Below are 25,154 nucleotides of genomic sequence, written 5' to 3'. Positions count from 1 at the left end.
AATATTACATTTAAATGAGCAATCTCTCACATTACTTATTTTTTACAAACTAAAAAGGAAGCTCAACCATTGTGTTTAGTGTAATTAATACAGGAAAAATATTTTGTCAGGTAAAAAAAAATCTGAGTGGCTGGTAGACAAAAAATTTGTTGTAGGCCTGAAGACATTCATAAGCCTGTGTTGCCCCACAATTTTCAGGATTGTGTGTTCATGTGTATGAACTAGGAACACAGTTTCAAGCACAATTGTCCGTTACCAGTACAACCCGGTTCTGGTACAACCTATTGACCTGGTAAAATAAGGGTTAAATAAAATGTATATATACACACGATGGACTAACAGCAGCAGTCTGTTTTCTAACGTCTTTTGAATAAATAAAATTAAGTCACATTAAGAAAAATGTGTAACTGCTGGATCGACTTAGACATCTGTTAAGTTCTGGGTCGAGTAAAAATGTTCAGTTATTTAAAATTATATTCATGATTGCGTAGATCATTGTGCCTCGGTCATGATAGTAAAAATATCCAAACTTTGTGGACTTAGTGCAGCGACACGTGGACTTATCTCAGCCGACACATTCCAGAATGGTGCATTGAGACATGAGGTGAGGGCACTGAGTCCTCCGTTTTCAGAATTACATTCTATTCAAACCGATCGCCCCCCCCCCATGTAAGGCACAGGGACTTTGAACAGGCATAAATATTATTTAAAAGGCTTGATATTGAAGCAAATAGCAGGAAGAAGGTCAAATATCTAAACAGAGATAGAAACCCACCAGGTGGTACCAGTAGGAAACTCCATATTCAAAAACTCATATCAGCTTAAAATAAATAAATAAATAAACGTTTTATTTTAATGCAAAAAAAAAAAAAAAAACTGTTTTCATCTGCATCAATGACCAATGTGACCGTCCCTAATATCTCACTATCAGGAAGGCCCCTTTATGATGAGACAAAGTGAAAAAGACAAGTACTGAAGAACGAAGTTGCCTTCCATTTATTGGTGAGTATTGTGAAACCCAGTAAAGGCAGAAACTGGATCCTTGCATTCAGACTGGTTCCCCTACTACAGGAGGAAAGCTATACAATAGCCTTTCAATATGGACCTTTGTATGTATGTATGTATGTATGTATGTATGTATGTATGTATGTATGTATGTATGTATGTATGTATATATATATATATATAATGTACTGAGGTGAGTGAATACCTTTGAAATACTAGTCACCCATGCCATGATACTACTAAATCATTATTATTTATTTTTTTATTGGTCCACTTATTCACAAAGATATTTTGTTGCATTTGTGTTGAGGAAAAGTGTATGCATATGTATACTTATAAAACCTGCCATTTTAATAACAGCTAACAAGAAAAAAAGACAGACAACCAAGGCACAAAACCTCTGGATAAAAGTCTGCTTCCTAAGAGATGGAGAGGCACTACGGTGAGACAGAACACCCAGACTGGTGTGTTTAATTGGGACCCTGCTGTCTGTGGTGCGTTTCATTGGGTCCCCTGTAGTGGGTGTTACCTGTACGTGGGCGGTGGCAGCTCCCTCCGTCTCCATGGCGTCCGCTCCTCCATTGTTCAGTCCTCCTGGTTTAGTCAGCTCCTTCACGTTATCTCCCCATTCTGAAGAACAGACCAATCAAACAACAATCAGGGACAATAGATACTTAGGCTACACCAGCAATGCACAGATAGATATATCCTAGCTCTGTGCCAAATACTTATACCCAGATCACTTGACCTAAACAGGACAAACTGTAGTACTATCCCTTGTTAAAGATCAGGTTATTAACCTAGTCATTCCACATCTAGACAAAGTGTGAATCTCAATTGTCTTCCTTGATTCCTCACCTTCTCAAAGTGCATTGGAGGAGAAGGTCTGAGGGGAGGAACCCAGAAAAAAAAAAAAAAAAAACGTATTCTCCAATGTATTTTGAGGAGGTCGAGGAAAGCGGAAGTGAGGAATCAAAGAAGACAATTGGAGATTTCACCCAAAGCGGGACGGTTGTAGAAGACAGAAGATGGCAGTCGGACGTTTACCTGGACAGAGTGTGTCTGCGTCCAGCATGCCTCCCTCTCTGTAGCTCTCCAGCTCCTCCATCTTCACTTTGCTCCAGGGGATGTAGGTGGCACCTCGCTCCACGTCCCAGAACTTCTTATGGGTCGCCTTTATACCCTTGTTCAAGGCCCACGCAATCTACATACAAATACAATATTTTACTTAACCTAAGCATAAAGTGTTTTAAATAACTTTATGCGCTGCCTTTAGTGTTGCATGGTATACCGAAACGTTGGTACTTTTACGATACGAGAATATGAAAAAAACTGTTCGGTACTGGAAGTTGTTACTTTCGTTACTTCTGTCAAATATGTCTCAAGTCATATACGGATTGAGAGGGTCGAGTCTGTCTACTAACTTGTCTGAATCTTCAAGGGGGCAGCTAGCAGTAAGCTAGCCAGGCTACTTGTCTTCTCAAGGGGGCAGTAGTAAGCTAGCCAGGCTACTTGTCTTCTCAAGGGGGCAGCAGTAAGCTAGCCAGGCTACTTGTCTTCTCAAGGGGGCAGCTAGCAGTAAGCTAGCCAGGCTACTTGTCTTCTCAAGGGGGCAGCTAGCAGTAAGCTAGCCAGGCTACTTGTCTTCTCAAGGGGGCAGCTAGCAGTAAGCTAGCCAGGCTACTTGTCTTCTCAAGGGGGAAGCTAGCAGTAAGCTAGCCAGGCTACTTGTCTTCTCAAGGGGGAAGCTAGCAGTAAGCTAGCCAGGCTACTTATGTTCGTGCATGCAGCTGACAAAGCAAGAGCCACTTTTGAGAAGCAAACATGGGAGAGGAAAATGCAGACGGCATGGCTTCTAACGAAAACATAATGCATCCGCAGCTTGTTGACAAAACTGGCTCCAGAAGAGCCCTATGGGAATACTTTGCTGACAGCAGGGGCTAGCCCACCGAAACAACAATGCAAAATATGTTACAAAGCAGTGCAAGGGAGGTTTAGTTCCAAAATGAAAAAAACTATTTTACACATGACATTTGCATTGTAACGTTATTCTACTAGCAATTAAATTGGAATTATTTTTGAGTGACAAGGTCAGGAACATATATATATATATATATTCAGCATGACATTTATGTGAGCATCACTATCAAACGCTCCCTAAAACACTTGAGCGAGCAGGCCTTTTTAAAATCGACCTGGCCCGGGTATCCTGGAAGGATATTGACCTCATCCCGTCAGTAGAGGATGCCTGGTTTTTCATGAAAAGTGCTTTCCTCTCCATCTTAAATAAGCATGCCCCTTTAAAAAAAAAACATAGAACTAAGAACAGGTAGAGCCCTTGGTTCATCCCAGACTTGACCAGCAGAAAAACATCCTGTGGCGTACTGCACTATCATCCAACAGTCCCTGCGATATGCAACTTTTCAGGGAAGTCAGTAACCAACACACACAGTCAGTTAGGAAAGCAAAGGCTAGCTTTTTCAAAACAGAAATTTGCATCCAAAAAGTTCTGGGACACTGTAAAGTCCATGGAGAATAAGAGCACCTCCTCCCAGCTGCCCACTGCACTGAGGCTAGGAAACACTGTCACCACCGATAAATCCACAATAATCGAGAATATCAATAAGCATTTCTCTACAGCTGGCCATGCTTTCCTCCTGGCTACCCCAACCCCGGCCAACAGCTCCGCACCTCCCGCAGCAACTGGCCCAAGCCCCCACCGCTTCTCCTTCAACCAAATCCAGACAGCTGATGTTCTGATAGAGCTGCAAAATCTGGATCCCTACAAATCAGCTGGGCTAGACAATCTGGACCCTCTCTTGCTAAAATTATCCGGCGCCATTGTTGCAACCCCTATTACTAGTCTGTTCAATCTCTGGTATCTAGAAAATAAGGGAGAGCCGCACACTCTAGGAGCTCAGACGCAAAAAAATGTTAATATCCAACGTTTCCACAGCCAAGCTGTCTTCATCAGGTTATGATCACAAACACTGTGAGATGACTCGTTTATATAGTGTCAAAAGACACACAGGTGTCTGTAATCATGGCCAAGTGTGGCCTAATATCATTGGTTAATTCTCAAATATAAAAATGGCATACGAAGAACAGCATACAAAAAGACAACAAATGGATAGCATACGATCATAGATACATTTTAGACTACACAAGCTTACAAACAATTACAATGGCAAAGTCACAATAATCACAAGAATGGCTTCAGATCAAAGTCTATGTTGAGACCGAAGGCAGCGAGGGTCTTTAAGTTAAAGATCCAGGCAACCTCTCGTTTTGACAATAAATTATCAAGGTCACCCCCTCTCCTAGGGAGGGTGACATGTTCGATGCCAATATAAAGCAGAGACCAAATCAAGTGGTTTGCTTCCATAAAGTGGGCCGCAACTGGGTAAATCAAGTTTTTGTACCTAATGGTGCTACGATGCTCTGAGATACGTACTTTTAATTCACGCTTTGTTTTACCCACATCATTTTTACCACAAGGACAAGTTATAAGATAAATAACTGCCATAGTGGAGCACGTGATAACACCTTTGATTGGGATCTGTTTCCCTGTTTGGGGGTGTTTGAAGTATCTACATTTATAAGAGCCATTGCATTGAGCACAGCCATTACACTTGTAATTTCCATCCAGTATGGGCGCAAATAGGCGTTGTTCAGGAATATCTTGGGGTGGTAAATCAGAGTGTACCATTTGGTCTTTGAGATTTCTGCCCCGTGAATCTTCAAGGTAGTTAGAACGCAAGAAGACGCATTCTTGCGTTCTAACTACCCGATATTCAAAGTGCTCTGAACAAATTAAGGGAATCGTTCACAAACACTGGCATATTCTAAAATACGATGATGGTCTCAGTGATGTGTTTTCGGACCTTCCCTTGGTCGTATTCTCGCGGGGCAGAAATCTCAGAGACCAATTGGTACACTCTGATTTACCACTCTGCTAGCCAGCACCTCACCTTATTAGGTGTATTTTTCTTTATTTTTCTTCTAGATCAGTCTCTCGCATCTGAGATTCCTAAAGATTGGAAAGCGGTCGCGGTCATCCCCCCATTGAAGAGGGGGACGACCGCGGCCGCTTAGACCCAAACTGTTACTCTAGACCCAAACTGTTACAGACCTATATCCATCCTGCCCTGCCTTTCAAAAGTCTTCGAAAGCCAAGTTATCAAAACAGATTACCGACCATTTCGAAGCCCACCGTACCTTCTCCACTATGCAATCCGGTTTCCGAGCTGGTCACGGGTGCACTTCAGCCACGCTCAAGGTCCTAAACGATATCATAACCGCCATCGATAAAAGACAATACTGGGTAGCCGTCTTCACCGACCTGGCCAAGGCTTTCGACTCTGTCGATCACCGTATTCTTATCAGCAGACTCGACAGCCTTGGTTTCTCAAATGATTGCCTCGCCTGGCTCACCAACTACTTCTCTGATAGAGTTCAGTGTGTCAAATTGGAGGGCCTGTTGTCCGGACCTCTGGCAGTCTATGGGGTGCCACAGGGTTCAATTCTCGGGCCGACTCTCTTCTCTGTATACATCAATGATGTCGCTCTTGCTGCTGGTGATTCTCTGATCCACCTCTATGCAGACGACAGCATTCTGGATACATCTGGCCCTTCTTTGGACACTGTTAACTAACCTCCAGACAAGCTTCAATGCCATACAACTCTCCTTCCGTGGCCTCCAACTGCTCTTAAACGCAAGTAAAACTAAATGCATGCTCTTCAACCGATCGCTACCAGCACCTGCCTGCCCATCCAGCATCACTACTCTGGGTGGTTCTGACTTAGAATACGTGGACAACTACAAATATCTAGGTGTCTGGTTAGACTGTAAACTCTCCTTCTAGACTCACATCAAACATCTCCAATCCAAAATTAAATCTAGAATCGGCTTCCTATATCGCAACAAAGCATCCTTCACTCATGCTGCCAAACATACCCTCGTAAAACTGACCATCCTACCGATCCTCGACTTCGGTGATGTCATCTATAAAATAGCCTCCAACACTCTACTCAACAAACTGGATGCAGCCTATCACAGTGCCATCCGTTTTGTCAACAAAGCCCCATACACTACCCACCACTGCGACCTGTATGCTCTCGCCGGGCTGGCCTTCGCTTCATAATCGTCGCCAAACACATTGGCTCCAGGTCATCTACAAGACCCTGCTAGGTAAAGTCCCCCCTTATCTCCGCTCACTGGTCACCATAGCAGCACCCACCTGTAGCACGCGCTCCAGCAGGTATATCTCTCTGGTCACTCCTAAAGCCAACTCCTCCTTTGGTCGTCTTTCCTTCCAGTTCTCTGCTGCCAATGACTGGAACGAACTGCAAAAATCTCTGAAGCTGAAGACTCATTTCTCCCTCACTAGCTTTAAGCACCAGCTGTCAGAGCAGCTCACAGATCACTGCACCTGTACATAGCCCATCTGTAAACAGCCCATCTACCTACCTCATCCCCATACTGTTATTTATTTATTTCTCTTGCTCCTTTGCACCCCAGTATCTCTACTTGCACATTCATCTTCTGCACATCTACCATTCCAGTGTTTAATTGCTATATTGTAATTACTTGGCCACCATGGCCTTAACTTACCTCATTTACACTCACTGTAAATATACTTTGTTTTCTATTGTTCTACTGTATTATTGACTGTATGTTTTGTTTATTCTATGTGTAACGCTGTTGTTGTTTCTGTCGAGACTCATATCTCCCTCACTAACTTTAAGCATCAGCTATCTGAGCAGCTTACCGATCACTGTACCTGTACACAGCCCATCTGTACACAGCCTATTCCCACGGGGGACCAGTACGGAGAAAAAAAATGTATGAAATGTATGCATTCACTACTGTAAGTCGCTCTGGACAAGAGCGTCTGCTAAATACCTAAAATGTAAATAGCCCACCCAACTACCTACCTCATCCCCATATTTGTTCTTGTTTTTCCTGCTCTTTTGCACACCAGTATTTCTACTTGTACATCCTCATCTGCACATCTATCACTCCAGTGTTAATTGCTAAATTGTAATTACTTCGCCACTATTGGCCTATTTATTGCCTTACCTCCTTACTTCATTTGCATACACTGTATACAGATTTTCTATTGTATTATTGACTGTATGTTTGTTTATTCCATGTGTAACTCTGTTGTCGTTTCTGTCGAACTGCTTTGCTTTATCTTGGCCAGGTCACAGTTGTAAATGAGAACTTGTTCTCAACTAGCCTACCTGGTTAAATAAAAAAGTGAAATAAATAAATAATAATAAACTCAGCAAAAAAAGAAACGTCCCTTTTTCAGGACCCTGTCTTTCAAAGATACTTGGATTTTTACGAATTAACTTCACATATCTTCATTGTAAAGGGTTTGAACACTGTTTCCCATGCTTGTTCAATGAACCATAAACAATTAATGAACATGCACCTGTGGAACGGTCGTTAAGACACTAACAGCTTGCAGACGGTAGGCAATTAAGGTCACAGTTATGAAAACTTAGGACACTAGAGAGGCCTTTCTACTGACTGAAAAACACCTAAAGAAAGATGCCCAGGGTCCCTGCTTGTCTGCGTGAACGTGCCTTAGGCATGCCGCAAGGAGGCATGAGGATTGCAGATGTGGCCAGGGCAATAAATTGCAATGTCCGTACTGTGAGACACCTAAGACAGCGCTACAGGGAGACAGGACGGACAGCTGATCGTCCTCGCAGTGGCAGACCACGTGTAACACCTGCACAGGATCAGTACATCCGAACATCACACCTGTGGGACAGGTACAGGACGGCAACAACTGCCCGAGTTACACCAGGAACGCATAATCCCTCCATCAGTGCTCAGACTGTCCACAATAGGCTGAGAGAGGCTGGCCTGAGGGCTTGTAGGCCTGTTGTAAGGCAGGTCTGTACTGAGTCGTCGCGGTTTTGTCTCACCAGGGGTGATGGTCGGATTCGCGTTTATCGTCGAAGAAATTATCGTTACACCGAGGCCTGTACTCTGGAGCGGGATTGATTTGGAGGTGGAGGGTCCGTCATGGTCTGGGGCGGTGTGTCACAGCATCATCGGACTGAGCTTGTTGTCATTGCAGGCAATCTCAACGCTGTGCGTTACAGGGAAGACATCCTCATGTGGTACCATTCCTGCAGGCTCATCCTGACATGACCCTCCAGCATGACAATGCCACCAGGCATACTGCTCGTTCTGTGCGTGATTTCCTGCAAGACAGGAATGTCAGTGTCCTGCCATGGCCAGCCAAGATCCCGAACCTCAATCCCGTTGAGCACGTCTGGGACCTGTTGGATCGGAGGGTGAGGGCTAGTGCCATTCCCCCCAGAAATGTCCAGGAACTTGCAGGTGCCATGGTGGAAGAGTGGGGTAACATCTCACAGCAAGAACTGGCAAATCTGGTGCAGTCCATGAAGAGGATATGCACTGCAGTACTTAGTATCTGGTGTGGCCACCAGCTGCATTGACTTACTTTTGATTTCAACCCTTTCGTTCAGGGACACATTATTCAATTTCTGTTAGAGGTCTGTGGAGCTTGTTCAGTTTATGTCTCAGTTGTTGAATCTTATGTTCATACAAATATTTACACGTTAAAAGTTTGCTGAAAATAAAACGCAGTTGACAGTGAGAGGAAGTTTCTTTTGCTGAGTTTGTAAATGTGGTGGATTGAGACACATCCAATGCAAAAATAAATACATCGTTAGCTTAAACTGACAGATTTGTATGGTTTTTAAAAATGTATTATGCTAATTAGAACTCCGGGGGAGCGGATATTAACCTTAAGGGGTTAAACCTAACCACACTGCTAACCTTATGCCTAACCTAAACGAAGACCCCCCAAAAAAAGCGAAAATGTTTGTTTTCATGGATATTTACGATATAGTACATTTTGAATTTGTGGCTGTGCTATCTAGTGGAAACCCCACCTGACGGCACTCACATTGTTGCCTGCCCCCCCCAATAACTCAGCAACAAATGGTAGCTAATGCCGTTTTAGGGTTTCTGCTGCGTGTCTTCTCCTCCATCTTCTGTTGTCAGTAGTACATGGGACTTCCTGTCCCAACTTCTCATCAATGTGATTGGTCGTTGCATTGTTGTATGACAACGTGTTCATTGATGTCCAACAATCTGTCGCACCACGTATGGTGTTCGGGTCTCACGGTGCCTCCGGTTCAGGGCTGGGTCTCACGGTGCCTCCGGTTCAGGGCTGGGTCTCACGGTGCCTCCGGTTCAGGGCTGGGTCTCACGGTGCCTCCGGTTCAGGGGCTGGGTCTCACGGTGCCTCCGGTTCAGGGCTGGGTCTCACGGTGCCTCCGGTTCAGGGCTGGGTCTCACGGTGCCTCCGGTTCAGGGCTGGGTCTCACGGTAAACCCCTTTCAGCATTGCACCTCTACTGCCACAGTAGCTCAATTCCACCTCGCAAAAGTTTGCATCTCACCACCTTCTCAAAGCATTGCAATACAGGACTTCGCTACTGTCACTTCCCTGGTTCACTCTGCCATTTCACCAACTGTTAAAAAGACGATGACGTGCCGAGTGGTTTATATCCGTGGCAAATAATTTGAAAGATGCAGATCACGTCCTACTAACATCACAGCATTGTTGTGTTAGGCATTAGTTCAATTTAAAATGTCCCCTTATGATGATGCTTGGGACCTGTTAACGGTAGATTTGTGATACATTTTTTTTCAGTTAGGGATTCCCCCCCCCTAAAATGTTCACAAACCCAATTTAGTTTAAGCGTTACTCCCTATCTAAAATATGCTGATTTTGTCTCCTGAAAAAATTGAGACCGTGATCAAATTTGGTTTATAGTCACACGTCGGGTGGCTAAGCCATCTAGACCTTTTAAATCCAAAATGATTGACTGAAATTAATCAAAATCACAGTGATGACTGTACGAGTATTTTTTTCCATTACAGATGTAAAAAGGTCTACACCACGGAACTCCGCATCAAGCCATCTCAGCCCTGTTCGTTTAAATCGCAGTTGTCTCTTGGTAAAAAAAGGTGAATGTTTTCATGGGAAAAAGGAGCTTTATTTTATCATCATATGACCCAAAGAAGAAAAAAAAAAAATCTATTCACATCATATCACGACAGTTTATTTTTAACCTGATTCATTACTGTGATATGCTATTAACTAGGGTCCAGGAGTTGGTTAGCCTACTACCAGATCAGGAAAAACCCAAGGAAAACAATTCTTCCCCACCACTCTGGGACCTATGGTGCCACTTCTGAGATCACCACACAATGTTACAAATGGAGAAACATCTCCTGTTTGTATGATCTACATTTGTTTACATGTTTTAGGCGGTGGGGGATGGGCTAGTGTAGTTTTACGTGGCTCAGTGCAGCCGGATGTTATTGCAACAATTCAGAATATAACAGGCTGGTAGTGCAATTTCAGGTAAAAACCTCAATAAAACAAGTCTGAAATATTACGAAAATGGCTACACATTTTCACAAAATTGCTCTGCCATTACCCTTTACAGTGCTTTCGGAAAATATTCAGACCCCTTGACTTTTTCCACAGTTCCGTTACAGCCTTATTCTAAAATGAATTAAATTGCCCCCCCCCCCCTTCAATCTACACACAATACCCCATAATGACAAAGCAAAAACAGGTTTAGTTATTTTTTTGCTACATTATTACAAATAAAACAAAAATATTACATTTACATAAGTATTCAGACCCTTTACTCAGTACTTTGTTGAAGTACCTTTGGCAGCGATTACAGCCTTGAGTCTTCTTGGGTATGACGCTACAAGCTTGGCACACCTGTATTTGGGGAGTTTCTCCCATTCTTCTCTGTACATCATCTCAAGCTCTGTCAGGTTGGATGGGGAGTGTCACTGCACAGATGATATTTTCAGGTCTCACCAGAGATGTTCGATCGTTCAAGTCCAGGCTCTGGCTGGGTCACTCAAGGACATTCAGAGACTTGTCCCAAAGCCACTGCTGCATTGTCTTGGCTGTGATTTAAAAGCTAAATAAATTCTGCAGTAGCTGTTTTCAAAGTATTTCTGTCATTTTGTCTCATATGTGGTAATGCACAAAGAAATATGAATCCTAACGTTATAGCTAACCAACCTCGCACAGCAACACTGCCTGTGAGTGAAGTGCTGAGAGATTTGTTTTTTGAAGCAACGCGCACAGGAATAAAAGTTGGTATAACTATTAAAGTGAGACTTTATCCTTGTGTTTCTTGGATATTTACATTGTTATGTTCACAAGGTAAGTAGTTTTTCAAATGTTTGAGTTGGCTTCCACTACTAGCTAAAGAGAAGAGAAGTTGTCGTCCTGGACTAGTGAGAGGCTCATGGGCACACTTAAAGAATGAACATGTCTCATCTGTGATATTTTGGTTTAACCTCTAAGGGATCGGTGTGTGTCCATCCCCGGGGGACAGTTGAGCTAATGTAGGCTAATATGATTAGCATGAGGTTGTAAGTAACAAAAAATAAATCCCAGGACATAGACATATCTGATATGGACAGAAAGCTTAAATTCTTGTTAATCTAACTGCACTGTCCAATTTACAGTAGCTATTACAGTGAAAGAATACCATGCTATTGTTTGACAAGAGTGCACAATCATGAACTTGAAAATGTATTAATAAACCAATTAAGCACATTTGGGCAGTCTTTATACAACATTTTGGACAGATATACAATGGTTCATTGGATCAGTCTAAAACTTTGCACATACACAGCTGCCATCTAGTGGCCACAATCTAAATTGCACCTGGGCTAGAATAATACATTATGGCCTTTCTCTTGCATTTCAAAGACAGTACCAAAAAAATATGTTTTTGTATTATCTTTTACCAGATTTAATGTGTTATATTCTCCTACATTAATTTCACATATCCACAAACTTCAAAGTGTTTCCTTTCAAATGGTATCAAGAATATACATATCCTTGCTTCAGGTCCTGAGCTACAGGCAGTTAGATTTGGGTATGTCATTATAGGCGAAAATTGGGGGAAAAAAGTGGTCTGATCCTTTCGGAGGGTTTTAAAGACTCAGGACCCCCCAAAAAATTGCGCAATATGCAACATTACTTCTTAATAGTAATACATTCCTTGTTTTAAAAACATTACTAAGCATGCTCATGATTTTTGGTGTAATCAATGCGGGAAAAATATTTTGCCTGGTAAAAAACATGAATGACCGGTATAATTTATCTGCCACAGCAGATGGCAGACATTTATTTTTACTTAAAAAAGTTTGTATTAGGCCTCTGCACATCCACTCTGACTCCAAGCAGAGCAGACCAGCCATTGCCCTAGCGATGGCCACACAGACAGAAGAGACCACTTTTGAGGTCTGGTAACAATCGTGGACATTTTTTGGGGGGGGTGAGTAGTTGTCCTTTAATTCGCCTAGCAAGAGACTAGCAGCTATTGGTGTTTTTGTACTGTACAATGTTGGCTACATGTGATGGCAGAGTTTGCAACAACAAAAAATAACACGCAATTGATAAAAATCATCATGGTATCATTCTGCCAGGTATCATTCTGCCTACTTTACAGTCAACATCGGGAAGGTTTTGTGGGGAAAGCCTCGAGAAATGTTCATTCAAACACAGCATGATGACTGAAATACGCATCACAAAGATTCAACAAAGACTTCAGACCAAACTTTTTGAATACCTGGTTTGCATAACCCATTGCTGTTTGAATAAATCTTGATAATACAATTTAAAAACAAATTGTGAGCCAAAAACGTGACCAGCTACATTTTTTTCCCCCCACTGGCAGCCTAGCGACCGATAAAAAAATAAAAAAAATAATGTGTAGCACTGCAAAGTCAAATGGAAGCGTTTTGGTTGCAGTTCTGAACAATCTCCTTAGTGTTTTTATTTTAAATATTGCGTTTAACCTCTTACATCTAGATGTTCCGCTAGCGGAACACCGCTCCAATATCCAATGATAGGGCGTGGTGCGAATTACAAACTCCACAAAAATCCCAAAACTTCATTTTTTTCAAACATATGACTATTTTACACCATTTTAAAGACAAGACTCTCCTTTATCTAACCACATTGTCCGATTTCAAAAAGGCTTTACAACGAAAGCAAAACATTAGATTATGTCAGCAGAGTACCCAGCCAGAAATAATCAGACACCCATTTTTCAAGCTAGCATATAATGTCACAAAAACCCAAACCACAGCTAAATGCAGCACTAACCTCTGATGATCTTCATCAGATGACACACCTAGGACATTATGTTATACAATACATGCATGTTTTGTTCAATCAAGTTCATATTTATATCAAAAACCAGCTTTTTACATTAGCATGTGACGTTCAGAACTAGCATACCCACCGCAAACTTCCGGTGAATTTACTCACGATAAACGTTCACAAAAAACATAATTATTTTAAGAATTATAGATACAGAACTCCTTTATGCAATCGCTATGTCCGATTTTAAAATAGCTTTTCGGTGAAAGCACATTTTGCAATATTCTCAGTAGATAGCCCAGCCATCATGGCTAGCTATTTTGACACCCACCAAGTTTGTCACTCACCAAAATCAGATTTACTATAAGAAAAATTGGATTACCTTTGCTGTTCTTCGTCAGAATGCACTCCCAGGACTTCTACAACAAATGTTGGTTTGGTTCCAAATAATCCATAGTTATATCCAAATAGCTGCGTTTGTTCTTGCGTTCAAGACACTATCCGAAGGGTGACGCCGCGGCGCATATCGTGACAAAAAAAAATCAAAATATTCCATTATCGTACTTGCCCAGCATGTCAAACGCTGTTTAAAATCCATTTTTATGCGATTTTTCCGTAAAATAGCGATAATATTCCGACCGGGCGACGTTGTTTTCGTTCAAAGACTGAAAATGTAAAATGGACTCTTCACGTGCACGCGCACACCCGTTTCATTGTTCTCAGATCGACCACTATCCAAATGCGCTACTGTTTTTCAGCCAGGGACCGCAGAGTCATCATTCAACGTTCTGGCGCCTTCTGAGAGCCTATGGGAGTCTTAGAAAATGTCACGTTACAGCAGAGATCCTCTGTTTTCGATAAAGAGGCTATAGAAGGCCAAGAAATGGTCAGAGAGGGCACTTCCTGTTTAGAATCTTCTCAGGTTTTGGCCTGCCATATGAGTTCTGTTATACTCACAGACACCATTCAAACAGTTTTAGAAACTTTAGGGTGTTTTCTATCCAAAGCCAATAATTATATGCATATTCTAGTTTCTGGGCAGGAGTAATAACCAGATTAAATCGGGATGCGTTTTTTATCCGGCCGTGAAAATACTGCCCCCTATCCTAAACAGGTTCAAAAGAGCCAGAGGCCCCATATTTACCAGGTCTACATTGTAAATCAGAATGTTATTTGACAAACTGGCCTGGCCACAAAAAAAAAAAAAAAAAAAATATTGTTGAAAAATTGGTTAACGTACATAAATAAATCAAAAAGTACCTTGATGGCCTTCTGGTTAACCTTGAAGGATCCTCTGCCGAGTTTGTGTAGAGCTCTGTAGGCATCCTGCCTGTGAACCATCACTATGTAGGCACATCCACGAGGAGGGATCATCTGGAGGGGAGAGGGAACAGGTTGGTACTACCTAAGTTGCTCCTAGAGCATTTTTCAAGGTCAACCCCCCCCACCCCTATTATACAGAGCACTCCCTTGGTTATTCCTGATGGGCCCTGGTCAAAAGTAGTGCACTATAAAAAGGGATTAGGGTGCCAGTAAGTAAGTAGATAAGTGTCAGCTTCATACTTACATTAATGGAGTCTATCTGCCCAAACTCCTCTAGTAAACACATGACGTCCTGCTGAGAAGTCTTCTTGTCTAGCTGGCCCACCCACAGAGTCGTGGTGCAAACTACACAACGAGGGAAACATTCAATATGGGGCCTGGTCAAAAGTAGTAGGGAATAGGGTGCCAATTGGGACGCAGTTCCTTGTGTATCTGACAGTACGTACCACTGAGTGTCTGGCTCTTGATGCTGGGCAGACCTTTCTGTCTACGGTCTTTGTCCTTCTCTCTCTCCTTCCTCTCCTGCGAGCGGGAGCGAGGGGAGTTCCAGCGACTTTCCCTGGAACGAGACCCGGACCGTTGGGAGGAGTGTCGGGGCTTCCGCGAGCGAGAGCTGGACCTCTTTCTCCTGGGAGATCTGGAGAGATCAAGTGCATTTTAAAAATCGCAAACATACTTCACAGTAAAATGAAATAGGTAAAAGCAAACTGATAAAAGAAATAAAGGATTATTCAAATAACAGTACAATCATGGACTAAAAGCCAAGCTAAAAAGGTGGGAAACGGGCAGGGTTGTGTTACAGAGGATCTGTTCATCCTAAACAAAACTTTACTTTTTTTTTTTTAAAGTGTCCTCAACAAAACCAACTGCTATCAACCATGGATCCAGCTTCTTACCGAGAGCCAGACCGGGAGCGTGACCTCCTGCTGTGGCCGCGCTGCCTCCCCTCCCTACTATCCCTCCTCCCAGACGGATCTTCCCTTTCTCTGTGGTTTCCCTGGTCCTGGTTCTGCTGGGCAGTGTGCTGGCTTTGGTTGTAGCCCTTGTTCAGACCAGGGTATCCTCCACCAGGTGTTTGCTGCCTCCCAGGCTGGCCCATCATATGGCCCTGAAATTGCTGCTCCATGTTGGGCGGCGTTTGACCAGCAAACTGGCCACCGTAAACGTTTCCTGGAACAAGGGAATCCAACTCCTCTTTCTTCACTTCTTCTGGTTCATCGTCGTAATCAAAACGGTCCAGGAGTTTCTGAAGACAGACCGCCATAACACCCTGATTTAGCGACACATCCATAACAAATCACACTAGAGTTGCCTTAATGTCCGTGACTGAACACCCATTTCAAGGAGGCTTTATGAAAACCACGGAAATGCTGTCCTGTTAGATTTAGGCCTCTTTTAAAATTTGTCTGTTGGTCAGAAATTTGCTTTGCGTACAATAATGAATTACCTTAGCTAGTGAGTTATTCTGCTCTGTAGGATGTGTGTGGTGTGTGTTATGCTGGCCTTGGACCATCTGTGAGTGGGTCTGGTCAGACACGGTGTTGGGAACCATAGGTGGATTCTGTTGCCCTGGCTGGAACCTCAGAAGCATCTTCTGAAGCTGGACACAGACAGGAAGGAATAACAATCCAATTACACACAATCCAACAAATCAGTTGCTACCAGCAAGAGAATATCATGTATTTATCCTTTATTAGCCTGGTATAGAAACTTATTTTCAGAAGAAGAACTACATTGTTTACAGTAAACAGACAAATGAGTCATGGATGATTGTAGTGAAGAACAAACACTAAAAAGAGAAAACAACAGACGTATTCATTTTTATTTCCTGTCCCAGTCATGTTGTTCTGGGGGTGTATGAGCTAGTACTGTGTCATAGCTATAACAATAGACTTAGTATAACTGGAGTATAACGTCTGACCATGGCAAATTGACAGGTAACCTCTTCGCTTAGGAATTAGAATCTCTGACCTGGTTTTGTGATGTATACTTTCATTCTATAGCTCTCACTCACCTCGTGTCCCTGTCCGGACTGGAAGAGCTGGGCCACGGCAGCCAGGGCCTCAGGGTTACGAAGCTGTTGTGGGAGCTGGGGCAGGGCTGCTGCTATGGAGACAGGGGGCAGGGCTGCTGCTATGGAGACAGGGGGCTGGGCCTGGTGCTGGGCTGCTGCTGCTATGGAGACAGGGGGCTGGGCTGCTGCTATGGAGACAGGGGGCTGGGCTGCTGCTATAGAGGCACTGGGGAATGTGGGCTGGGCTGCTGCTATGGAGACAGGGGGCTGGGCCTGGTGCTGGGCTGCTGCTGCTATGGAGACAGGGGGCTGGGCCTGGTGCTGGGCTGCTGCTGCTATGGAGACAGGGGGCTGGGCTGCTGCTATAGAGGCACTGGGGAATGTGGGCTGGGCTGCTGCGATGGAGACTGGGGGCTGGGCTGCTGCTATGGAGACTGTGGGCTGGGGCTGGGCTGCTGCTATGGAGACTGGGGGCTGGGCTGCTGCTATGGAGGTACTGGAGACCGGGGGCTGGGCCTGGAGGTCCTCCTGGGGGGAGGGAGCAAGGTCGAAAGAGCCAGTAGCCATGTCCAACAGGGGCTGGACGACATCCATCTCAAACACAGCGTTCTTCTGCCACAGGTTGAGAACACGGATGATCTTACTCTAGATAGATAGATAGATAGATAGATAGGAACCCATAATGAGAGAAGTTTACAGTTACGCTTTAGGTTGTCCGCTGACTACCACCCACACCTGGCCCAATAGTAATTAGCTGGCTACCACCCACACCTGGCCCAATAGTAATTAGCTGGCTACCACCCACACCTGGCCCAATAGTAATTAGCTGGCTACCACCCACACCTGGCCCAATAGTAATTAGCTGGCTACCACCCACACCTGGCCCAATAGTAATTAGCTGGCTACCACCTACACCTGGCCCAATAGTAATTAGCTGGCTACCACCCATACCTGGCCCAATAGTAATTAGCTGACTACCACCCACACCAGGTATGGAGCGAGCATGATGCTGGTGAATTTGCATGTCCCGTGTAAGTGGTAACGATGAGTCAAACATCTTATACTAATTATTTGACACATTCATTTATTTTCTTTCACCCGTTTCATATTACCAGCCACGCGGAGACGTGGCGTATAGTAGACCATTTACTGTGTGTTGATTGGCCACCGAACAGGAAGTGTTGACTAGTTTATAAAAGGTGTCAAACTGACTGAATAAAAAGTCTTATATCCCTTTGCTATTCATGAATCATTACCATGTGATTATATGTCCATGGTATCACATCAGGGCAGTAAACCAAAGGATTTCCCAGGTTTCCTTTCCTAGGACGTCAGGGCCTCGCTAGACAGTGACGCTAAATTCAGTGACTCTCGTTAGTCAGTGTAACTTACCGAATCTCATCTGTGTGAGTTGTTCATTTGACTCCCTAATTTGCGTAGGCTACTGATATTGGCCCCGAGGCTTTTTGGTGATTATTCTGAAAACATTTCATGAAGAATCATCACAGCAGGAACAATAGGTAGACGAGAGCCTCATTCTGGTCCAAATATGATCATTAGGGCCCTGAAGGAATCCAGGCATTACAATAGAATGTATTGACCTCAGCAGTGAATCAATTAAATGTATTGAAAATGAATTAATTTCACCAAGTGAACAGAATGCATCAGTGATTCGTATTTCCTGCAACGAGAACGTGCGTCCGTGTGTGTGCGCAGTGCGTGACTACCACTTTGCGTAGCTGTTAGCGGTGATGCTAATGAAACAGTCTTCTGGTAGGAAGAAAGGCTTTCTTAAATCTTCTCTAGGGTATGTGGGACGGTAGCGTCCCACCTCGCCAACAGCCAGTGAAATAGCAGCGCGCCAAATTCAAATCAACAAAAATCTCATATTTCTAATTTCTCACACATACAAGTATTATACACCATTTTAAAGATAATCTTCTCATTAATCCAACCACACTGTCCGATTTCAAAAAGGCTTTACGGCGAAAGCATAGCATTAGATTATGTTAGGACAGCACCTAGACAAGAAAAACCACACAGCCATTTTCCAAACAAGGAGCGGCGTCACAAAAACCAGAAATACAGCTAAAATGAATCACTAACCTTTGATGATCTTCATCAGATGGCACTCATAGGACTTAATGTTATATAATACATGTATGTTTTGCTCAATAAAGTTCATATTTATATCCAAAAACCCCATTTTACATTGGCGTGTAATGTTCAGAAATGTTTTGCCTCCCAAAACTTCCGGTGAATGAGCACATCAATTTACAGAAATACTCATCATAAACGTTGATAAAATATTAAACTGTTATTCAAAGAATTATAGATACACTTCTCCTTAATGCAACCGCTGTGTCAGATTTCAAAAAAGCTTTACAACGAAAGCACACCTGGCAATAATCTGAGTACGGCGCTCAGTCACAAAACCAAACCCGCCATCTTGTGGAGTCAACAAAACTCAGAAATAGCATTATAAATATTCACTTACCTTTGATGATCTTCATTGGAATGCACTCCCAGGAATCCCAGTTCCACAATAAATGTTCATTTGTTTCGATAAAGTCCATGCTTTATGTCCAAATACCTCCTTTTTGTTTGCGCGTTCAGTCGAGTAATCCAAATCCACTGTGCTCGCGCAGTAAATTCAGACCAAAAGTCAAAAAAGTTATATTACAGTTAGCAGAAACATGTCAAACAATGGATAGAATCAATCTTAAGGACGTTTTTAATCGTAAATCTTCCATAATATTCCAACCGGACGATTCCTTTTCTTGAAAAAAGAAAAGGAACACAGCTAACTCTCACGGGAGAGTGCGCCACTGAGCTCCGTCATTTTCTCACTCATCTGATTCCAATGGCTCTTATTCTCTCCCCATTCACAGTAGAAGCATGAAACAACATTCTAAAGACTGTTGACATCTAGTGGAAGCCTTAGGAAGTGCAAAATGACCCCACAGACACTGTATATTGGATAGGGAATCACTTTAAAAACTTCAAACCTCAGATTTCCACACTTCCTGGTTGGATTTTTTTCCTCTGGTTTTTGCCCGCCATATGAGTTCTGTTATACTCACAGACATCAATCAAACAGTTTTAGAAACTTCAGAGTGTTTTCTATCCAAATCTACTAATAATATGCATATCTTAGCTTCTGGGACTGAGTAGCAGGCAGTTTACTCTGGGCACCTTCTTCATCCGGACGTCAAAATACTGCCCCCTACCCAAGAGAGGTTAAAAACCTTCTCAATTGAATGTTAACTACAAAGTAGACGAGGCTTACCTGGCAGAAAGATATGATTATTTGAATCAATCAAGTGGGTATTTGTTTTGCGAACTCTACCATATCATGTTCACTACAAAAACACCACTAAACAGCCTCTTGCTAGCTGTGTATTTAAGGGTAACTACATCCAAACATTATCTGATTTTACCAGACCTCAAAAGTGGTCTTCTAATGTGGTTTAAGCATTGTTGTGGACTTAAAACATGTACATTTGTTGTTTTTCTATGAAAATTGGTAACTTTGCGTGTAAACACCTGAAAAAACAAACTGAAACTTGGGGAAACTAAACCTTTTATTTTTCAAGATAATGTAGGCTATTTGATTCATTTTTAGCTTCAATAAAATACAGAATTTGAAGAACAAACATTGTGGCAATTGATATCTTGCAGAAAAACAATAAGACTAATCTCAAGAGATGTATTACTGTTCCTGATCATATAGGCCTAGGTGATATCCAAAAGTAGCAAAAATACTGAATTCACACATTCAGACATTTAAAAATGGTAACGTTGTGTCTTTCTACACAATACGAAAACACATTTCTCCAACCGGTAAACTCAATAAAGTATTCAATAATTATACCAGAGGCCGAAGCAGAGCTCCTTCAGCAAAAGCCCCGCCGGCCCGGAGATGCCTGGCTGTGTTTTCTGTAGTAGGCATGGCCTACTACACGAAGCCTCCAATACCACGAGCAAAGATCATGTCAGTCACTAAATCAGCAATAAAAGCTATCAAGATAACTTACGCCAACATTAGAGCAACGTGTGTGTGTGTGTAGACTGTGTATACTGTATAAGGAGCACTGTCCTGTTATCTGATAAGTTGAGTGTCTCATTGGAAAATAAAATACCGGTGAAGTTATTTTTCTGATGCTAAAATGTGACCTTGTATAAATTCACACCATGAAACATTTCATCATTGGAAACACTTATCTTCCTGTTGATGTTGGGTTGGTGTTGAAGATGATGAATATGGGGTTGAATTGTTTTACATTTCCCTTTAATGTTGGACTATCATTTGACTTGCAATATTTAAGTAAATAGCTTCTTCAAAATAAGGTGACGAAAATAATATTGTCCAACCAATCGGGTATCTCACCGCAGCCTCACCGCAGTCTTGAAATATGCCGATAGACGGATTAAAAAGTAAACATGCATGGTAATGCTTCTGACAGCAGTCTTTCTAACTCTGTCCATAACTTTGACGTCATAACATTCCCAGAAGGCCTGAATTACTGAGTCGCCGTTAGTTTTAAACTTCAGCCAAGACTCTGCCGTTGTGCTGTAGAATTTGTTTCTTGTATAATACATCCTATACATTAATTTATACTGGATTAAAAACATACGTTTTCATTAACTGTAATTTAATTCAGTATGTTCCAACATCTTATGCCAATATCAATTCTATTTAAGTCTTGGTTCCAATAGTTTATATATTTTTTCTAAGAGATTGTCCGATGGATAGGCTTTTTGCAAGGTTTTGTATATCTTACGAGTATCTTTTTCTTGACTCAGATAGGATTCCCTCAACATTGTGCTGATGTCCAAAAGCTTCAATCATCCATGATTCAACAACTACTGGCTAACTGAACACGACCCTCCACGGCTAACTGAACCCTCCACGGCTAACTGAACACGACCCTCCACGGCTAACTGAACACGACCCTCCACGGCTAACTGAATACAACCCTCCACAGCTAACTGAACACGACCCTCCACGGCTAACTGAACACGACCCTCCACGGCTCCCCCCAAAAAACAAAAACAGCTACAGTAGTAACCTACCTTGTCATCGTGTGGACAAAGATAGAGGTTCTGGAAGGTCGGGGTGAAGTTCTTTTGGAACCTGGGTCCGTAGACGTCCTTGTCCACTCCAAACTGGTGTCGGGACTGTCGGACTATAGAATCCACCACGTATAGGCCAGGAACCTTCAGCTCTGGCTTACACTTGAGGAACAAGGCTCAGATTTTATTATCATCATCATCATCATTGGTATTTCTACCTTATCACTGGTCTACAAATTACAATAAGGGTCAAAACCTTACATGTTTTATAACCATTTTATAAAAGAGTAAAAAGTTTAGTTTGTGTTTTATGGTTTCCAGGGCTGAAGCCTTCCGCATGCTTCAGTTCGGCTGGCGCCTATAAGCAAACCGAACGAGCGTGCTCGCATACTCGCTTGAAAAAACAAGGGGAAAAAAGCAGCAATAGTACCATTTGTCCATCTTGAGATGCCATAGCCAGTATACACTTCCTCAAAATAGTCAGAATTAATCTAAGACACCTCAACAAAAAAAATATGTAATTGATTTACATTTTGTTTTGCAGAGATTGAAATACTTGCACAAATTTGAATGAGACATTTGTCTCTCATCGAATGAGAAACAATTTTAGAATCCATACTGTTGACAAATCAATGATGAAGGGACTTAGACTTCCCTAACTTCCGCCGAGAGAGCGAAGAATGTGAGCACGAACAGCCCGAAATAATAACTTCGCCAAAGACTAAAACAAATAAAAACGTCACAAAATATGCACAAACTCTTCCGGATGGGCAACATGCGGACGACTTTAGCCTTCTGGCATCGTCTGAAAGCAAAGCGGACGACTTTAGGCTTCTGGCATCGTCTGAAAGCAAAGCGGACGACTTTAGGCTTCTGGCATCGTCTGAAAGCAAAGCGGACGACTTTAGGCTACTGGCATCGTCTGAAAGCAAAGCGGACGACTTTAGGCTACTGGCATCGTCTGAAAGCAAAGCGGACGACTTTAGGCTACTGGCATCGTCTGAAAGCAAAGCGGATGACTTTAGGCTACTGGCATCGTCTGAAAGCAAAGCGACCCCACTCTTGATAGTTCCATGGTTGTTTTTCCCTGACTTACCTTCTTGATAAACTTCTCCACAATCTGGACGACATGCTTGTATAGCTGAGGAGGGGGACATGAAACAAGATGAAAATGTGTCCTGGTGTGAATTTAGACATGGTCACATTTTAGCATAATAATAAAAATAAAATAAAAAAATTCACCAGTATTTCATTTTTCCAATGAGACACTAATCTGATAAATGAACAGGACAGTGGTCCTTATACAGTATACACAGTCTACACACACACACACACACACACACACACACACACACACACACACACACACACACACACACACACACACACACACACACACACACACGCTGCTCTTAATGTTGACCTAACTTACCTTGATAGCCTTGATTGCTGATTTAGTAACTGACATCATCTTTGCTCGTGATATTGGAGGCTTCATGTCAATCATGGCGAATAACTATAGTTAGAGGAAAACGAATAATACCTTTAGTTAGCAACTGAACGAGTTCATCTAATCCAGACCACATAAAAATCATCCAAAACTCACCTGAACGAGGTCATCTAATCCAGACCACATAAAAATCATCCAAAACTCACATGAACGAGTTCATCTAATCCAGACCACATAAAAATAATCCAAAACTCACATGAACGAGTTCATCTAATCCAGACCACATAAAAATCATCCAAAACTCACCTGAACGAGTTCATCTAATCCAGACCACATAAAAATCATCCAAAACTCACCTGAACGAGGTTCATCTAATCCAGACCACATAAAAATCATCCAAAACTCACCTGAACGAGTTCATCTAATCCAGACCCATAAAAATCATCCAACCCAAGACCAATCCAGACAAAACTCACATGAACGAGTTCATCTAATCCAGACGACATAAAAATCATCCAAAACTCACATGAACGAGTTCATCTAATCCAGACGACATAAAAATCATCCAAAACTCACATGAACGACTTCATCTAATCCAGACCACATAAAAATCATCCAAAACTCACATGAACGAGTTCATCTAATCCAGACCACAAAAAAAAAAATCACCCAAAACTCACCTTTGTGTTACATATTATAACCACAGTTACACCAAAGTTTAGAGAGTAAGGGTAGACAGATAATCACAGCCTTCCCTGTGGCTCAGTTGGTAGAGCATGGTGTTTGTGTGCAACGCCAGGGTTGTGTGTTCGATTCCCACGGGGGGCCAGTACAAAAAAAAAAAAATGAAATGTATGCATTCACTACTGTAAATCACTCTGGATAAGAGCGTCTGCTAAATGACTAAAATGTAAATGTAGAAAGAAGAAGAAAAACTCGATGCATCTACAATTAACACATGGTGCAAATTTCAAACATATATGATGCGGGCCATGTTTTGAATTAGGCTATAAAAAGTAACCGTTTACGGGGATATAAATGGCTAGTGTAGTCATCTACAAGAGGAAAACAGCTAGCTTCCTACAATAACGCTAGCTACCCCACAACACTTTGGTTATATTAACGAATAGTTGTTATTTCAGATAAAATAACTTTGTACATAGAAACTAACGTTACTTAATAACCTGTGTTGCATTTCCTTTTAACGAAACCACCACCACCTAGCAGTTAGCTAGCTACTTAGCTCAATGAGGAACCATTGGCTTTTGTGCTAATACAGGCCGACACTATCAACCCAACAAAACAGAAATCTGGCCGTGCAATAAAGTTCACATTATTAACTGTTTCTGTCATGGTCTGTGCATTAATTATGAGTGACCAGCAATAACACTCAAAGACTGATGATCCATCTTAGGTTAACAAAAACAAAGTTCTCCATCTGGCATCATAGCTTTTAGCTAGCTAGCTAACGTTAGCTGCGTAGCCATGTTTGAGTTGTTGATTGGAAAGGTCACAAGCGGGTAGCAGCTAACCTACCTTTGATTTGCTATTAAATTTAATATATTGTCCTTCTGGTGGACTAGATCATTTTAGTAACATGGAAAACATTGGGCTAAATTGGGACATCTTTGATCATATAACTAGCTAACTACATCGACATTTGGTTAGCCAGCAGAGATATCTGCCTCTAGGTTAGCTAGCTTAGCTAGCAATGTAGTTCGCTAACCGAAAGACAGCTACAAAAACAACTTCATATTTTACCTCCAAGTTGAAAGCGTTGACAGAATCCATAGTTATTTGTTGATGTGCCGATCAACTATCCTTATAAATGAGTAATATGTGGTAATTTAGCTAGCTAGCTGTGTTTATATATTCGTAGCAAACATCAGCTCTTGTTGCTAGCCCGTGGATCCACTTGTCGATAACAGGTATGGCCAAAACAAAGATTTTGAGAACTAATCCAAGATAGAGAGCCAGTCGTTTCCAACGGGAGCAAATTAATCATAGTCGGCAGAGCCAAGGACAAGCTAGTGAGATCCTATTGGCGCGTTCTAACATGTATTTGCATATTTCCGTTA

At 42.3% G+C, this 25,154-nt stretch overlaps 1 protein-coding gene across 2 annotated transcripts; it reads right to left on the bottom strand.

The window, feature by feature from the left end:
• Positions 1 to 1,252: 1,252 nt before the first annotated feature.
• On the bottom strand, positions 1,253 to 25,154 carry LOC123729339 (SR-related and CTD-associated factor 4-like). Of its 2 annotated transcripts, XM_045704241.1 has the most exons (12): positions 24,838 to 25,142; positions 23,059 to 23,142; positions 22,723 to 22,767; positions 21,627 to 21,788; positions 16,551 to 17,195; positions 15,984 to 16,136; positions 15,433 to 15,782; positions 14,983 to 15,173; positions 14,781 to 14,881; positions 14,474 to 14,587; positions 2,053 to 2,209; positions 1,253 to 1,635 (listed from the first exon to the last, which is right to left on the bottom strand). In XM_045704241.1, the coding sequence occupies exons 1-12, from the start codon at positions 24,865 to 24,867 to the stop codon at positions 1,280 to 1,282; spliced, it is 2,388 nt and encodes a 795-aa protein (XP_045560197.1). In that variant the 5' UTR covers positions 24,868 to 25,142; the 3' UTR covers positions 1,253 to 1,279. The 2 variants fall into 2 exon arrangements, with proteins under 2 accessions (XP_045560197.1, XP_045560198.1); XM_045704242.1 differs by lacking the exons at positions 21,627 to 21,788; positions 22,723 to 22,767; positions 23,059 to 23,142 and having other exon boundaries at positions 24,838 to 25,154.

The sequence above is a fragment of the Salmo salar genome, chromosome ssa20 (assembly GCF_905237065.1).
Source record: "Salmo salar chromosome ssa20, Ssal_v3.1, whole genome shotgun sequence".
NCBI classification, from domain to species: domain Eukaryota; kingdom Metazoa; phylum Chordata; class Actinopteri; order Salmoniformes; family Salmonidae; genus Salmo; species Salmo salar.
The sequence above is the reverse complement of the archived record's forward strand: the minus strand, read 5'-3'. Positions and strand labels throughout refer to the sequence as shown.

What these genes read in the sequence shown, in the direction of transcription:
- LOC123729339 (XM_045704241.1), bottom strand. Translation starts at nt 24,867, where the DNA reads ATGGATTCTGTCAACGCTTTCAACTTGGAG. An exon ending in AGTCCGGACAGGGACACGAG is followed by an intron (nt 16,137 to 16,550) that starts GTGAGTGAGAGC and finishes GTCTGTGTCCAG; the next exon opens with CTTCAGAAGATGCTTCTGAG. An exon ending in CGCTCCCGGTCTGGCTCTCG is followed by an intron (nt 15,174 to 15,432) that starts GTAAGAAGCTGG and finishes TGATCTCTCCAG; the next exon opens with ATCTCCCAGGAGAAAGAGGT.